The sequence below is a fragment of the Cenococcum geophilum genome (assembly GCF_001692895.1).
Source record: "Cenococcum geophilum 1.58 unplaced genomic scaffold K441scaffold_12, whole genome shotgun sequence".
Taxonomy (NCBI): Eukaryota; Fungi; Ascomycota; class Dothideomycetes; order Gloniales; family Gloniaceae; genus Cenococcum; species Cenococcum geophilum.
Window position 1 is genome coordinate 1222429 of NW_027137570.1, and position 16702 is coordinate 1239130.

Consider the following 16702-nt stretch of genomic DNA (forward strand, 5'->3'; position numbering starts at 1 on the left):
AAAAAGGGAGGGTAGTTAGGCCCACATTAACTTATTATAATTAATTGTTAAACTTATACTATTTAAATACCTTATAGACCTACTTAATTCCATTTAACTATTATTAAGCCTTACTATAAAGATAATAGTTCTAAGCCTTTATAGGATACCCTAAAAGAGGCCCTAGAGAAGAACTATAATTAATATACTTTAAAAAGCGACTATAATTCTAATATAATTATAGTAGATGCGCCGCAACTATAACGCGGTAAAGGTCGCCTAAAGGAATTATAAAATCGCTAACATCTTATTAATTTTAAAGAGTAATTTATTGCCGTCATTAAGAATAGAGTTAAGCTATTAATAGCCTTTATAACAGCTAAGGAAAAGACTAACCCTAAACTCGTAAAACAGCTCTAAAAGAAAGGTTATATTATAACTTTAGGAGCTCCTTTCTAAGCATCTAATAAGTAGGAGATTAATAGTCTTATTATAAAAGGAGTCTTTAAATTTAAGAAGTATAACCCTACTAAGTTTAATAAAGTCCGTATCTTTAAGTTAAGAATAGTTAATAAGATTAAGGGCAAAGCTACTAACGCCCTATTTAAGAAATTAAGGCTTATTATCTAAGGCTACAACAACAATAGTAAGGAGGTAATTCTTATATAATCTCCTATAATTTAACGAGCTAGTTAGCGAGTTATTATTATACTAGCTCCCTCCCTAATAAAGAATAAAATAGCGGTCTATTTATAAGATATCACTTAGGCCTACACCTAATTAAAGATGCACCTTTAGCACTTAATATTAGCATACCTTCTAGAGTAAATTCGCTACTAATATCCTAAAGACACGATTATAGTTATACTTAAGCTATTATATAGAATTACAGAGGTAGGAACTTATTAGTAGGCTACCTATAGTAAGCACTATAAAGAGAAACTTTTAATAACTACTTCTATATTCGATTTATGCTTCCTTATTATAACTATAGAAACCCTATTTAGAATCGTTAGTATATAAACTAATAATATAATTATCTTAGGAGACGACCAATTCTTAGCCCTTAAAGAAGACGAGCTAGTAAAGGTAAATCTTATAGCAAAGCTAAAGGAAAAGCTTAATTTAATAACACTATTACTCTTTAATAAATGTATCCTCTCCCTAAATAAGGATTCTATTACTTTACGCCAGAAGGGTTAAGGTAAGAAGATTAATATTATTAACGTTAATTCTTTAAAGCAAGAATATATAGAGTAACGTACTTGCGGAGCTTATATTACTTCTATCTATTAACCTAAGGCTTTATTTAATCTCTCTATTGCCGCTTAACACTAGAAACTAACTAAGAATAATATTCTTGCCCTAAATAAGCGTCTTTCCTAGCAAATAAACCATCTTAATTAAGGACTACTCTATATGTCTACTAATCTCCCTACCGCTAAGCTCTTTATATTTATTAATAGATTGTTTATAAATAATAAAGATTTTAGCTCCTAATTAGGATATAAGATTATTATTGCAAACAAATCTACTAGAGAGAATAACTTTATAATCTATAGTAATCTTATCTATTAGAGCTTAACTAAGAGTAAGCGCGTTACTTAAAGCGTTCTAGCGTTAGAGATATATATAATGGTTAGCGGAGTTAATATAGCAATTACAATTAGAACTACTCTAAAAATAATTATAGATTAACTCGAATTTCTTATTATCCCTATAATTATATATACCGACTTATACTCCCTCTATAAGTATTTAGTTAAGCTTAGTACTATAAAGGAGAAGCGCCTTATAATTAATATTATAGCACTTTATTAATCCTACGAACGGTAAAAACTCTTTAAAATTTAATAGATTAACGGTTAAGATAACTTAGTAGATATAATAATAAAGGCAAACCTAAATAAGGCCCTAGAAATACTTATTAATATAAATACTCTATATATATAAGTCAAAGGTTAGGTTAAAAGGAAGTAAGAGTATAATATTTTATAGACCCTAATTTTAACTAGCTAATTAGGATTTTCTATACCCGGTATAAAAAATTGCTATTAGCTTACTTATAACTAGCGCCTTAGCGGCCCTAATATAATATCTACCTATAACTCTAAGTAAGAAAGCATTATGTGCTAAAAGGCAAATTTTAGGATAGCGAGACTTATATTATAATAGCAATAGTAAGTAAAAAGAATCGATATTTATTACGCTAGTTAAGCTGTATTTATATATAGATGGCAACCACAAAAGAAGAGTTGCTAGTATTGGGAATAAGACAAGCGGTTATCACGTAACGTCGCGGCACTAGCGTAGCGAGGAGTCTTAAGCTCCTTGCCCTTCCTTATTCCAATTAATAAGTATATTAACCAACATCACTGTAACCTACTCGAGTAGTCGTTATTAGTGAGTCATCTTATGTAACCAACAACTATAGACGTTCTTAATCTCTACTTTAAAGAAACATTAGTATATTATATAATACTAAATTTATTATATACACTAAGATATTTTTAGAGGATATTTCTAAATATAAAAGTAGTCTAAAACTTTTAAACCTAAGTTTTACGAAGTAAGGTAAAGTTTAAAGATTACTATACTAAGCTCTTTACTACTCCTCTCTATACTATTATAGTTATTCTTTACCTAAGCCGTTATATAGTATATAGTAAAAAGATCTAGCTAAGTAATATCTACGATAGAGTACTCTAGCACGTTAGGCAGCTTTAAAAGAAATACTAATATAAAGTATATCTACTTCTATTATATAATAAGAGTCTTTTAAACTAAATAACTTATAAAAAAAAGCCTTTAAAAGAACTTAATACTTTTAATCTTTTAAAAGCTTAAATAGAAGAATAATACCTTTAGCTATAGAGCTAAGATGAATTTAATAACTACCTTTAGAGGTCTTGTATAGTTTAAAATTTTAGGATCCCATTAAGTAGTAGTTATATAAGGATTAAGTAAGATACTAGCTACAGCTTTTATATTTTACAGTTAATATCCTTTATATTCCTGCGATAAGTAATAAAGTAGAGGTAGTTTTCTTAGGTGGCCGTTATACGGTAGACTAAGAGAGAGTTTAGCTTAGGGTAGATATACTTAAAATTATAAAGAGTATAAAGAATTAGATTAGAAGTAGTATTCTTAAAAGATCTTTCTAAAAGGGGCTAGGAATAGTTAAATATAATAGATTATACCCTAGAGATACTACTTAGTAGCTAGTCTACCTATTTTAACTAGCGTATAATATATAACTAAGGGGCCTTAGTAGGAGAAGAAAACTTATTAGGGAACTTTAAAACTCTTCTTTTATTAATAAATCCTTCTTATATAATAGTAATATTACTATTAAAATAGATACTAAGTTGTATAAGGTCTAGAATATTATAATAGTAAAATTATATTAAAGAAGAAAAAGAAATTTTATTTTAAAAGCTATATAGCTTAGGTATTATATAGTATAGAACCGTAAGCTTAAATAAAACTTAAAAGGAGTATTTGCCATTAAATTATTAGGTATATTACTTAACTTATTATCTAACTTATCTTCTTCCTCCTTAGCTAATAAATTACCCTCTAACTTATCTAGATAAGTATTACTATATATAAAATTATAACTATTTCCTTATTCCCGCTATTTGCAGTTTAAATAATATTTATTCTAATATTTATTAAGCGTATAATAGGTAAAGAAGGACTAAGATTCTAACTAACTTTAATTATTTTTTACCGTATAGGTATTATAAGGCTAAATTTATAAGTTAGCTACCGTATAACTAGGTACTTATATTAGCTATATTATCTCTATAACTATAAATAATTATTATATTAACGTATAAAGGCCGCTTTATATTAATTTATTATTTAGTAATAAAAGCTAGCGTAGTAATATCCTTAACTGCGTAGTAGTGAAGAGCTATATATTAGATGTCCTAAAAGAAGTTAGTTAGGGATTATATAAATAAGAGGAGACTTACTATATAATATAGGCTCTTAAGCTAAGTATTTACCTCTACTTTAAAAAATTTTTATAACTTCTCGCCAGTACTAAGAGCCGTAGTAATTATAGTGGTAGTAATAGTAGGAGTTAAACTTAAAGCTATAGTTAACAAGATAAATTTAAGTAATTAACTAAGTAAGATATAAGCGTTATGGTTAATTTAAGAATTAAAAAAAAAGTTTAAATATTTAAATTTAAAGCTTAAATTAGAAGTATAGAAAAATATTTTTCTATTACCTACCGTATAAGGCACCTGTTACTCCGGCATCTAATTTTTACGTATCTCCTATTATATAACACATAAAGAAAAGAGAGAGAAGGGGAGTTATATAATGGGTTATACCCAGATATACTACTTAGCAGCTAGCCTGCCTACTTATATTAAATACCTATATACCAAAAAAATCGATATCAGATTTTATTTAGATATCTCACCATATTTTACAATATCGCAATCGTTTTAAAACGCGTAATTTTCGGCCACACCGGCCGAGAGCCCGACGCCGAAGGCAACAGGAAGGATTCCATTTCTCGGATTCACAAGAAAGCAAGTCTCTAGCAAAAGGTCTTTTCTATCTATGCTACCTGCCCTCGATACTCTGCTCTGTTTTATCCGGATGCGCTTTTACAGCGCTTTTTCAACCCATGTCAAACCACGCCTCGGAGCTTGGACATTTAACTGTATACAAAATCCCCGATTTCCAACTGCTCATGTTTCGGAGTACCTATATCAAGCACATAAGACGACAGCCTCTATTCGACTTTCCTCACGCTAGTCGATCCCTATAGTGATTGTTTTTTTGTGGTAAACCTGTCTTTTTCTGTGTTGCGCGTGCGAACATGAGTTCCACAAACTCAACTCTGATACCGGCCTTGAAGCGCAGAGTACGTATTTAATTCAAACACGACATATATATACAGAAAACAGTACCATGTAAATTACTGTGCTCTTATTCCATCACTATTGGATGGCGTTGCTCAGGCAAAACCAGATCGGTGGTTTTACCGCTCCAACCGGGGAGGGAATTAATACTATTTAATTTTAGCAGGATTTCCGAATACGATGGTGATATTTGGAACATCCTAAAAGGCGAGTCAGAGCTTATAACCTTTTGGTAGAAGCTAGGCATATAACACTTACACGTGTTACAACAGAACCTGCACCAACCGTAGAGCCCTTCCCAATCCGGACGCCAGGTAGGATTGTCGAATTCCCACCAATGTAGACGTCCTCCTCTATATGAACTTCACGCCCAACAGCGGTGGCTTGGTTGCCCTTTTGACTATGCGAATCCGTTAAGACGGTGTTACCGAATATGCTTACATTCGGTCCGATGATAGTTCGCCTGCCAATCATAATCCGGCAAGGATCCAGAATTGTGCAATTCGGTCCTATGACAACTTCATCCCCAATAGTAATATTATAACCATACTCGCAGGTGAAGGGCGCTTCGATGTAGACGGCCCTACCAACTGGATTCCTTGGAGCAAGCCCGGTGTGTGCCTGTTGCGTTTCTAGTACAGACCGAAAGAGCCGTGCGCGCTCCTCGCGGGAGATTCCTGCATTTGGATTTGTCGCATTGTTAAAGCGGCAGAGAGATGCTCTGCATTGCTCACGCTCATTTACCAATTGGGAATTGAATAGTTTGTAATATTCGCCACTTAACATTTTCTCTTTCTCCGATTTTAGAATGTTTATATTTGAGCAAGGAGCTTGCGCCAGTGGAGGAACTTGTAAAGGATAAGATGTCTGCGGTTGAGGCGGGGTTATTGACATAAAATGGGAACCGCCCATACTACCGTAATGTTTGTCAGTGGAGGAAAATGAAGCCGTCGGCGCTTGAGCCTGCAGACTAGATAAAGAGATGAAAAGAGGGAATTAAGATGTCCATACTGTTGTAAGTTTGGGTTATAAACATGAGCTTGTAGGTGGTGCGCCGTTGCAGCAACGCCCGGCTGTCTATATTCATTCGGTTGTGGTCTCATATTAGGCGCCGTGAGATGAGCGTGGGAGTACTCAGATACGGCCGAGCTCTCTTGAGAATATAAAGAGTGGGCATTTTTTGGCGAAAAAATGCCCCCAAGATTCCTTGCAGGCTGGCCGTCGTTTTCTTCGATCACAGTTAGCACAGTCGGCTCTCCGTCGACTCGGGATGGTGCACTTGAGTCATCATAACTCTTTGGGTTACGGCTAGAGCGAGAGGGACAATATGTTATCAGGGGTATTACTCAATAACGATTACGACTTACATACCTAGAGCAAAGTGATGATTGCTCAGAAGAGCTGGGTTTTGGCCTTAACGGAACGGGGCCTTCCGCAAGCCTAGGTTTCTTCCATGTAACTCTCATAGCATAGCCTTCGCATATATAACTACCGCGAACACAATTTTGACCTAAATATGAGTTAAAATATTGCAAGTACGGTTCGGCATTACACAGTTTAGCTAAAATATAACGCACATTGAGGCTTTGCTTCATCACATTTCTTCTTCCTGCTTCGACAAGTGTGACAACCTGTCTTCGAATAATTACCAGGTTCCTAGTTTATATCAGTTGCATATTTGTGAGAATTCTAATACGGTGAGATCAGACCCGCTCTCTCTTCTTAGTATTGGCCTTTTCGCTAGTCACATCAGTTTCGAAGCTGGAACCCTCTGCCTGGCTTTGTGTTTCACCACCAGTCATCGAATATCCATTTTCAGGGCTTCCATTGACTTTGTGTGCTACAAGCTCAACGTTTCGATGCTCCTGCTGCTGAGTCTCCGCAATTTGAGCTTGGTTCATGCTTTGCTTTATCAATGCGTGCACTATCCACAGCTAGATAATTGCGCCGTAGGGGATGCTGTGTGAATCCTACGGTTGGCGATATGGGCATCAATCCGTATCCCAGATTGTAGGCTCCTAGTTGAGACCCTCTTATTATTGCGTATATGAGCAACTACTCAACGGTCGTTCTCGTATACTAAAGGAAATCGTTAGAGACTATCCCAAGGCACTTTGATCTATCGGTCGTATGTTTCCCCTACGCGACGCCGTGATAGTTATCGCAGTTAGGATCATGTGCACCATTTGTCTGATAAGCTTTCTCTAGGAGACTTTAGTGGGATTTTACGCGCTGGTGGGGTGATGTCATTGATGTATGGTCCCGTTTAGTCGTGGATGTTGGATTAGGAGAGGGTAGTAGCTGCGAAAGGCGGCGAATCGGTTCTTGCACAGGAAAGTTCGAAATTGAATAGATTGCTACGACAGGGAAGAGGCATGGGAACGGGCGGGGAAGACGGCGATTGTTCTTGTACTTAGCACCGAAGCAATGATGCGGCACAGTTTCTATCCTAGTCCGCCAGCGCTTATTGGCCAAGAGTGTGGCTTGTAGCGTGCCGTAGCGTCCCCGAAATACGAGCGATACTAAAATCTCCGAAAGTAGAATAACTACTGTATTTCTTCTCTACATTTAACAGTTTTACAAATATCTTAGTCGCAACATTCGAGCTTGATTTTTAATGCGTAAATTAGACATTCAGCTAGAACTCTATGTTCACTCAAACAATAGCAAGGAAGAAAGATAATTCAGAGAGAAATTAACTGAATTAATTATAACTCGGTATTTCTGGGAGTTCTGGCCTGCCGGTTTAGCCTGCCCAGTGTCGGCCCGGATTATTTCATGTCGAAGAAAACCTTGGCCTGCGTCAAGCTCCGTTGATTGCGGGTTCTGCGCGTCGAGCTCTACGGCAAGCGGCCTGGGGGTCTAATTTGACTTTGTTTGTCTATGTAGAGCTACAGTAGAAGAAACCACACGGCAGCAACTATGACGGCAACACCACCCTCGCCTCCAACCACTACTCCAATTATTGCACCAGTATGATTAAATATCGAGTGCCCACCAGGAGGAGTTGGTAAGACGCTGGTTGATGAAGGAAGGGGTGAGCTTGCGCCGAGGGCGGAATAAGTAGTTGAAGTTGAAGATACGGGTAATATCGAGGGAGAGGAGGCCGTTGAAGTGCCGCTAGGGTTTACATTTGTGACCTGGCCGTTAACAATTAAAACTCCCTGTCTACTAGCGCAGCATGCTGTAGCTGCGTTCGAGTTGCCGCAACATAAGCTGCCGTCATTACAAGCGGTGATGATCACATTAGTTGCGCTCATCGGGTTTCCGCGGACAGGATCCGGACAGTAACCCTTGGCAGTAACTTTACTGTCCGAATCTTTTGCCAAGTTTCATTCTGCCGGTGCAAAATTAGTGGCTTAGAGCTTATTTATTAGAGTCGTAGCTTAATTTAGCACGGCTTACCCCCAGAGGCGCCTCCCCCTGCGCCTCTACGCCTCTGCGCCTCTACGCCTCTGTGCCTNTGCACCTTTATATCTCTACATGTGTCTCTATACCTCTCTACCTGACACCCCATAAGACGTGCAAAGAGACGCATAAAGAGACGCAAGGAGACACGGGCAGAGACACGGACAGGGATACGAGTAGACGCACGAGCAGAGCCACAAGCAGAGCTACAAGCAGAGCCACAAGCAGAGACATAAGTGGAGCCATAAGCAGAGCCACAAGTAGAGACGTAGAGAGGTGTAGAGGTATAGAGGTATAAGGCGCGGAGGTAGAAAGGGGTATCTGGAAAGGGAATATTAAAGCTTAGCCTTAATTTACCCCTGTAGATTAACTAAGCACTGTTCATCTAGACCCACTTCCCATCCCCACCGACCCACCTTCCTATCTAGGCTGCTCCCTTTACTTCTCCCTTTGCCCCCTCTGCTCCCTCTGCTTGTGGCCCTGCTCGTGGCCCTGCTTGTAGCTGTACTCGTGGCTCTACTCGTGGCTCTACTTGTGGCTCTGCTTGTGGCTCTGCTCGTACCTCTCTCTGCTTGCGTCTCTGCCTGTGCCTTACCCGTGCCTCTCTTACAAAGGAAGACGCGTAGCGAGAGACGCATAGAAAGAGACGCGTAGAGAGAAACGCGTAGAGAGAAACGCGTAGAAAGAGACGCGTAAGGAGAGAGGCGTAAGGGGAGAGACGCGTAAGGGGAGAGAGGCGCCTCCTCCTGCGCCTCTACACCTCTACACCTCTACGCCTCTACGCCTCTACGCCTCTACGCCTCTACGCCTCTACGCCTCTGCACCTTAATATCTCTACGTCTGTCTCTACACCTCTCTGCCTAACCCCCATAAGACGTACAAAGAGACGCATAAGGAGACGCAAGGAGACACGGGTAGAGACACGGGCAGAGACATAAGTAGACGCACGAGCAGAGCCACAAGCAGAGCCATGGGCAGAGCCACAGGCAGAGCCACAGGCAGAGCNACAAGCAGAGCCACAAGCAGAGCCACGAGCAGAGACACGAGTGGAAGCACGAGCGGAGACACGAGTGGAGCCACGAGCAGAGCCACAAGCAGAGACGTAGAGAAGTGTAGAGGTATAGAGGTGCGAGGTGTAGAGGTAGAAAGGGGTGTCTAGAAAGGGAATATCAAAGCTCAGCCTTAATTTACCCCTGTAGATCAACTAATTAAGCACTGTTCATCTAGACCTACCTCCCATCCCTACCGACCCACCTTCCTATCTAGGCTGCCCCTTTACTTCTCCCTTTGCCCCCCTCTGCTCCTCTCTCTGCTCGTGGCCCTGCTCATGGCCCTGCTCGTGGCTCTGCTCGTGGCTCTGCTCGTGGCTCTGCTTGTAGCTCTGCTCGTGGCTCTGCTTGTAGCCCTGCCTGTGGCTCTGCTTGTGGCTCCGCCCGTGGCTCTGCTTGTGGCTCTGCTTGTGGCTCTGCTTGTGGCTCTGCTTGTGGCTTTGCTCGTACCTCTGCTCGCGTCTCTGCCCATGCCTTGCCCGTGCCTCTCTTACAAAGGGAGACGCGTAGAGAGACACGTAGAAGGAGACGCGTAGAGAGACGCGTAGAGAGACGCGTAGAAGGAGACGCGTGAGGGGAGATATGTACAGCACAAGAAAGAGTAAAAATAGATGACGGGAAGGCTAAAATAGGCCCTGAGTAGTGTCTTGGCTTCCTTTACCGCCTGCTGAGCCGCCGTTGATCAAAAGATTCGGACAGTAAAGTTACTGCCAAGAGTTACTGTCCGGATCCTGTCCGGGGTTTCCGTCTTAACCTCCAAGAGTCCACATTAGCAGTATACCCTCAGAAAACCAAGAAATCGGGACGATAAACTCAGATACTTATGCCACCGCCAACGCATAATTTAAGGCAGTTCGGCGATTCCCATGTCTAGTCCGTACACGATTCCCGCCAAATAATTCCCGCGCCAGAGTTGTAGCAGAGGCCGCTACTACGTCTACAGTCTGATCGCCTAACGGCCAGAGGCGACAACACATGTTAAAGTCACCGTTAGAACAAGGCTGGTAATTGTCCAGAGTGGCGTTCGCGATTACGTTGCGGTCTGTGCCATTTGGAAGGTAACAATTTGCCGATGCATCTTGGAACTATAAGATGGTAAGGAGGAGAGAGTGGATGTATCCAGGTGACCGCATCTTCAGTGGTTTCCAGCGATCAGCCTCATACTGAGATTTTGGTGGAATCCAGGTATATATGTTAAACCGGAACCAAGGGAAGGCTTGCCGTGCGAGAGCTCAAACGTGATGCCGTCTTTGGCCAAGACACTCTTTGTATGCGCACTGCACAGCTCATTTTGTTGCCTTCAGACTGATTTGGCTGTACAGTGAGACACACAGGTTCCCGCCAAATCTCCGTGGAGGATCATGTTCGCCCAGGCATTATGAGTAAAAAGGCTGTTCCATTCCGCTTTACAGATCCGGCTGCGGATGCACTCACGCGATGCCCAGTTGCATACCCTAATAGACCGCCAAAATTTCTCGGGCTAAGTGGCGGGATAAGAGTTGCTCTTTCCGAACGGGAAGGCGGCAGAGAACCGGTGTCTCCCATATGTTCACAGTGTTTTAGCACGTGTGCGATCGAGTATACCATATCTAGAGATCATCGGTGTACGGGTGCAGGCGAGACGAGCTGCAAGCTAGCCAATTGGGTTTTCTAGGCAACAATTAGTGCTGGGGATATCGTAGGTTTCATGGTCATCAGATGGATAGCGCTTGGATAAGATTATAATAAGATTGTGAAGGAATTCTTGTTTTTTTCTAAAAAAAGAAAAGGAAAAATAGGCACATTTGATGGGGTTGCACGGAAGATCGTATTCAAGGCACAAATATTTCCCGCTCTTACGTGGATGCGGCTGAGACATTGTCTTGGAGGCTGAGCAATAAGCCCCGCAACGCCCTCAGGATCAAGGAAAACCTCCCAAACCAGAGAAGACTTGGAGTTGTAAAGGCGTGAATATTGGAAGTCGTCCTTCAGACCGCCCTCTTACAACCCAAAACTCTTCATACTCAACCTTCCCATGATGGCTCTCACAGACGCTATGACTAGTCCATCAAGGCTATCGGCTCTGCCTGTGGAGCTCCAGAAGGACATTGTTGAATTGCTTGACATCCCCTCCAAGCTTGCCTTGAGAATCACCAATTGGCAGTTTTCTTCCCTCATCAAGCCTCCCACCCATCAAGACCTGCTGGCTGCAGAAAGAAGTGCATGGGCCATGACACGGAGGCTATTCGCTTGTCAAGATTGTATCCGACTTCGACCGAGTCGCGAATTCGCGGATGCTATGAAGAAGGGACCTAAGGGCCTGAATGGCAAAGAGCCCCATAAGCGCTTCTGCATCGATTGCGGGCTGCACCCAAAACCAAGAACAACACGGTATTCGCCTGGGTCGGAGATGGAGGTAATGGGCAGGCGATATGTGATATGCAAGTTCTGCAAGATGTACACATCAGAGGTTGGCTGTGTCGGCTCTGGGCTCTGCGGAGATTGTCATGCCAGTTGCGGATGTCAATGTGGGCCTACGTCGGTTTCCATGGCTCCTAGAAGTGGGAGCTCGGCAAAGAAGAGGAAGCGGGCAAGGCAGCGCGAATACGAGGATGAATGGGATCTGCCTGAATGTTATGATGAACACTTCTGGGAGTGTTACGATCCAGCGGATTGAGGTGGCTTCAATGCCGCTCAGGATCATCTGGTTGGAGCGACTGCTACTGCGGCTGGGGGCGATGCAGCATTTCAAACGACATTGCCAAGGTTGTGTTGGCTTATGGGAGGTGGATGAAGTGGATGCATACAAGACAGATGTATGTGGTGGACAGTATTGGTTTCTTGGTGTTGAGTATCCCGTGCCGCCTCGCCCTCTTGGTCATAGTTCTTCACCAGGTAGCATTCAATTTATTGTCTTCTCAACCACCTTCATCATGATGCCAACTCCAAATCTAGACCTGACTCTCAGTGTGAGGGAATGCGAATATTCAACCTCAACCTTTCACCGCGGTGTTAGGGGCTTTTGGTCCGCAAAGCTAAGCGCTGAATTAACAAGATCTTCCCGTAGCTGAGTTCTCTAGAGGTTGGCTGTGTACTATTTGGTAGGCGTCCGGCTTAATCAACATTCATAAAGGAGTCAAAGCTATTTTGATAATATGAAGCAACGTAGAAGCCAAGGGGTCTTAGTAGGCGGCAAAATATTTCCTTTCAGATACGGACCGCATGCAAGAGGCCGCTGTCGCTGCTCTTAAATACTTCGCTTGAGCTGACGATTAGCCTGTCAAAGCGCTAGGGAAAAGGTCGGCGGGCATTGGCTAATTCTCACCACAGGACAAAGCGGTGATGTCATAAAAGTCTCGGTATTCACCCGATTGATCGTCATCCCGCAGCATCAGCCCTCGCGCTCCACCTCCCCCCCTTCGCTCTTAAGGTCTATCCCTTGCAACGGTGGAATTCGTCCTACGGTTATCGATAAGAGCTAGCCAATAGAATTAATAGGGTCGAAGCTCTGTGACCATACGCGTACTTATGATTCTGGATTTCACCATTGCAAGGGATAACACGAGCCCAAGTTAGCCAAGCATATATGGCCGCTACCTAGTTATTGCCTCCCTTACATGAGCTCTCGTCGTCGCCGGTGCCACCAGCTCCCCCTTCTCCGTCTACACCTCTGCTAGTAACCCAATCGTCGCCTCTATACTTTAAAGCTTGCCATAAGGCCCAGCCTATTCCCTTATAAGAGGCGCACTTGTAGAACGGTAATTTAACTCCGTTGTAGCTACTAATTATAATTCTATTATTGCTGAGCGACCAGCGGGCACTCCGACTTTCAGGGTTGCAAATCAATCAACGAGACTTCAATATTGAGTTGAGTTGGGTGCCAAGACTCAATCAATTCAACCAACTGAGAGTTCGCTGGCTTGGCAATTCAATCAATTTGGAGGCTCCGATTGAGTTGAGTTGATTGAAGAATATTGAAGCTTTAATATTATATATTCCCCTCAGCCTCGCCCGCCAAAAATAGTTTACTGTACCCGAGCATCGCCCATTGTTTACACCGTCATATCGCCGCCCAGTTCTACTACTACTATGGCTTCTAACGCGTTAGATGATGACCAAACGAATACCTCAGTCCTTTCTACCGCTCGTTCTGATCCTACCATATCTACTAACCTCCAGCGCGCCTCAGATCACAGCGTAATTAGCAATACCGACGCGTTAACTACCGAATTTAGCCTTACTGGCTTGCTCCTCTCTGCTAATCGCGCACGACTATAATCTGATATAAATGGAGCTTTAATGGCGCTAGGGTCATGGGATAGGGAAGGCATTATTAATATGGTAGATAGGCAGTTGAAGCGATCGGCAAAGGAAGAGACAATATTAATGGCGAGAAGGTAAGTCAGCACCATGCCAAGACTCACGATAGACCTACATTGAGAGCCGGGCGACAGGAAGGACAGTAGGAAATGATTTAGGCATCGCTAGGTAGGTCGTCCTGCATCAGCTCTGTGCCAAGAACTCATAATAGTTGCTGACTACTACACCAGTTGAACTCAGTTGAACCAGTTGCCAAGACTTCAATATTGATTCAATCAATTCAATCAACTGAGGTCTCTGCTTACAAAGCTTTCAATTCAATCAATTTGAAACCTCAGTTGAGTTGAGTTGATTGATTTTCAACCCTGCCGACTTTATTGGCTAAGCGGTCAGTAAAGGCCCCTAGGGAGAGCTTAATATTAACCCTACAGAGCTTATAAGTAAGAAAATAACATTTAAGACTTTTGAAAAGATAGGTAAACGGATATTAAAGAAGGTCTTTATTAAGTAGGGTAAAGGCCTTGAACCTAACTAGCACTTAAGTACTCCCTTAGATAACGCCCCTTATAAGAATATTAAAAAGGACTTTAATGTAAGAGTACATATATTAGATCCCGCCACAGTCGCGGTAGATTCGCGAGTACTGCTGTCCAGTGATTTTGTTGGAGCGGGGTCTATTTGGAGCTCCTGGTTAGATTGAGGCTTAATGTGGATTTGGATTGGAGCTTCTGATTGGTGGATTGGAGTGGATCTAAGGTTAATTTGGCTCTTAGAACTCCAGATCTTTACCTAATTTAAAGTGCGGCTGAGGAAGAATAGAGCGCTAAGAAGTCAGTGCACGACACAAATCTAATTAACAACTCTGACGAATCTATCGCTGACTCGTCTGGTAGTTAGTGTAACGTATCTTACCACTCATCCGCCCACACCAGTCATCCGCCCACCCTAAAAACCCACCAAAAATTGGAAAAACTGCACCTTGATATCTCAACAACGGCTTAATAATAAATTCCGAAATTTTATAATTAGCCTTTTATACCTATATTAAGACTCTTAATAAAGTTTTAGTATGGTAAGTCTGGCCGTTATTAAGATATTAGGTTTTAGCCCTTAATCTTAAGCTAAAATATAATATCTCTAGAGCTACTTAATAGATTACTTTTTAAATCTAATAAGATGTCTAAAATATATAGAAAAGGCTAATTATAAAATTTTAGAATTTATTATAAAGCCGTTGTCAAGATATTAAGGTGCAGTTTTTCTGATTTTTGGTGGGTTTTTAGGGTGGGCGGATGACTGGTGTGGGCGGATGAGTGGTAAGATACGTTATTAGCCATACAATCTAGGACGCCCGCTTACTCTCCCGCTGCTGCCGTCGCTTCTACTGTTGCTCATCCACATCTACAGGGTCCGGGAGGTTCGGTGTCCCCCCCCTCGTGCGCGCAGCAGCGGTGGCATCTAATTTCGCTTGAGCTTCGCCTAAACTAGTATGTAGAGCTAGCAGGAAGGGGTGTAGTACGTGGTTAGGGCTTGAATCACGGCTCTGAGCTCAATCTGAAGCTATTCTGAACTCCTCTCCCTTACCAAAAGTCGTGGTACAGTAAAATCTCTTTAGTACGATACCGTTTGTTCGGCCGAGCGTATCGTAATACCAATGGTATTGTTATATCAGGGAGTCACGTGTTGGGTGAATAAGCAGGAAAAAGAAGAGCTTAATGCCTAAAAAGGCTTAGGATGTCTACCTCGCGGGCTAAATAGGGCTCCTTCCCATACAAATTCTCTACTGGTTATACCGATATTGGTGGTAGGTGCCTAACGATATTGTCAAAAGTCAGATTATCGTAATATTACACCAAAAAAGCTTGATTAAGGGGTGCAGATCGTTATACAGAGGATATCGTTATATACCCAATATCGTACTAAGGAGGTTTTACTGTATTATAAAGCCTCTTTCTCCTATTAATATAAGCTCCAAACGCGGGCACATACACGCATACTGGCGCCGGCTATAAGAAGGATTTTAAATAAGGCGTACTGCCAGTCACCCATATTTGGAGCTATATTAAGGAAGGCAACGGGTAAAACACCAAGATCTAGAGGTGATATTACAATTTGGTAGGGGAGAGGAGTTCAAAATAGCTTCAAAATCGAGCTCATAGCTCCGAATTTGAGGTGGGCCGTGGTTCAAGCCTTAACCACGTACTACACCCCTTCCTGCTAGCTCTACATCCCTTCGTGTGGCAAGATTTCTTGCACTTTTCGTATATGCACGCCTCTTAAGCCAATCTAGAGGCTCTATACCGTATATAGCTTGGTGTTGAAGCCTTGGTCAGTGCAATTGCTCGGCGGTAGGGTATAGGCGCCTCGTCTGCGCCTCTGACGCTCAAACGAATATTGCGGTGAGTAGCAGCGACGTGGCTAGGAAGCCTGTATATAGAATATATGGTAGTGTAGTTAATTAAAAAGCTTTAATACTATCGCTACCTATTTAATTATTAAATCCTTAGCAAGATATCGTCCTTATGCCGCCTAGAAAACGTTATGTGTCTTTAGCTCCGAAGCCTCTAAAGGCCCCAAAAGCCTCAAAAGCTCTAAAGTCTACACAGCCTCTAAAAGCACCTTAAGCATAGGAGTCTTATTCACAATCCTTCCAAGCAACGCGGTATATATATAATAGCTTAGCGGCAGTAGTTATACAGCCTCTAGAGGCTTTGGTGGCTCCAGTACTTATATAGTAGGTAATAGCGCTAAGTAAGGATATTTAAGAGGAGGCTTAGCTAAGCGGCTAGGTGGAGGATATTAAGGATAAAGTAAAAGCTATTTTTAAGGCCCGCGGTAAGACTGCTGAGGAGAAGGTAGATAAGGTGGATAAGACTAAATTACCAGAGCTATCAGCTAAAGAAGTTGTAAGAATAGGCCTTCCTACTATTCCTACTACATGGGAGCCTATAGCTGCCGTTTCTAAACTAGATCTTAAAGTTATTAACCTTCCTAAAGAGTTAATATTCGCCGCTCGGCGTGCTAGTAAGCCTATTAGCGGCTTTAACGTAGGCGTTAAATCCGTTAATCTCTCTGCTTAAG

The 16702-nt window shown here is 41.9% G+C and overlaps 4 protein-coding genes across 4 annotated transcripts; 1 reads left to right on the forward strand and 3 right to left on the reverse strand.

Moving 5' to 3' along the window:
* Positions 1–4857: 4857 nt before the first annotated feature.
* K441DRAFT_38032 (trimeric LpxA-like protein) lies at positions 4858–5941 on the reverse strand. Its single transcript, XM_067641487.1, has 2 exons — positions 5126–5941; positions 4858–5014 (listed from the first exon to the last, which is right to left on the reverse strand). Exons 1-2 carry the CDS (start codon positions 5775–5777, stop codon positions 4944–4946), a joined length of 723 nt encoding a protein of 240 aa, XP_067506187.1. The 5' UTR covers positions 5778–5941; the 3' UTR covers positions 4858–4943.
* Positions 5889–6925, reverse strand: K441DRAFT_38056 (uncharacterized protein). Its single transcript, XM_067641488.1, has 4 exons — positions 6575–6925; positions 6443–6521; positions 6237–6375; positions 5889–6093 (listed from the first exon to the last, which is right to left on the reverse strand). Exons 1-4 carry the CDS (start codon positions 6764–6766, stop codon positions 6000–6002), a joined length of 504 nt encoding a protein of 167 aa, XP_067506188.1. The 5' UTR covers positions 6767–6925; the 3' UTR covers positions 5889–5999.
* A 1426-nt stretch (positions 6926–8351) lies between these two features.
* On the reverse strand, positions 8352–9577 carry K441DRAFT_656672 (uncharacterized protein; the record flags this gene model as incomplete). Its single annotated transcript, XM_067648038.1, has 2 exons — positions 9507–9577; positions 8352–8594 (listed from the first exon to the last, which is right to left on the reverse strand). Coding segments are annotated over exons 1-2 (228 nt in total), but the record flags the coding sequence as incomplete, so codon positions are not given.
* Positions 9578–11222: 1645 nt separating this feature from the next.
* K441DRAFT_656674 (uncharacterized protein) lies at positions 11223–12232 on the forward strand. The gene has a single exon (XM_067648039.1). The coding sequence runs from the start codon at positions 11340–11342 to the stop codon at positions 11976–11978; it is 639 nt and encodes a 212-aa protein (XP_067506190.1). The 5' UTR covers positions 11223–11339; the 3' UTR covers positions 11979–12232.
* The last annotated feature ends 4470 nt before the right edge of the window (positions 12233–16702 follow it).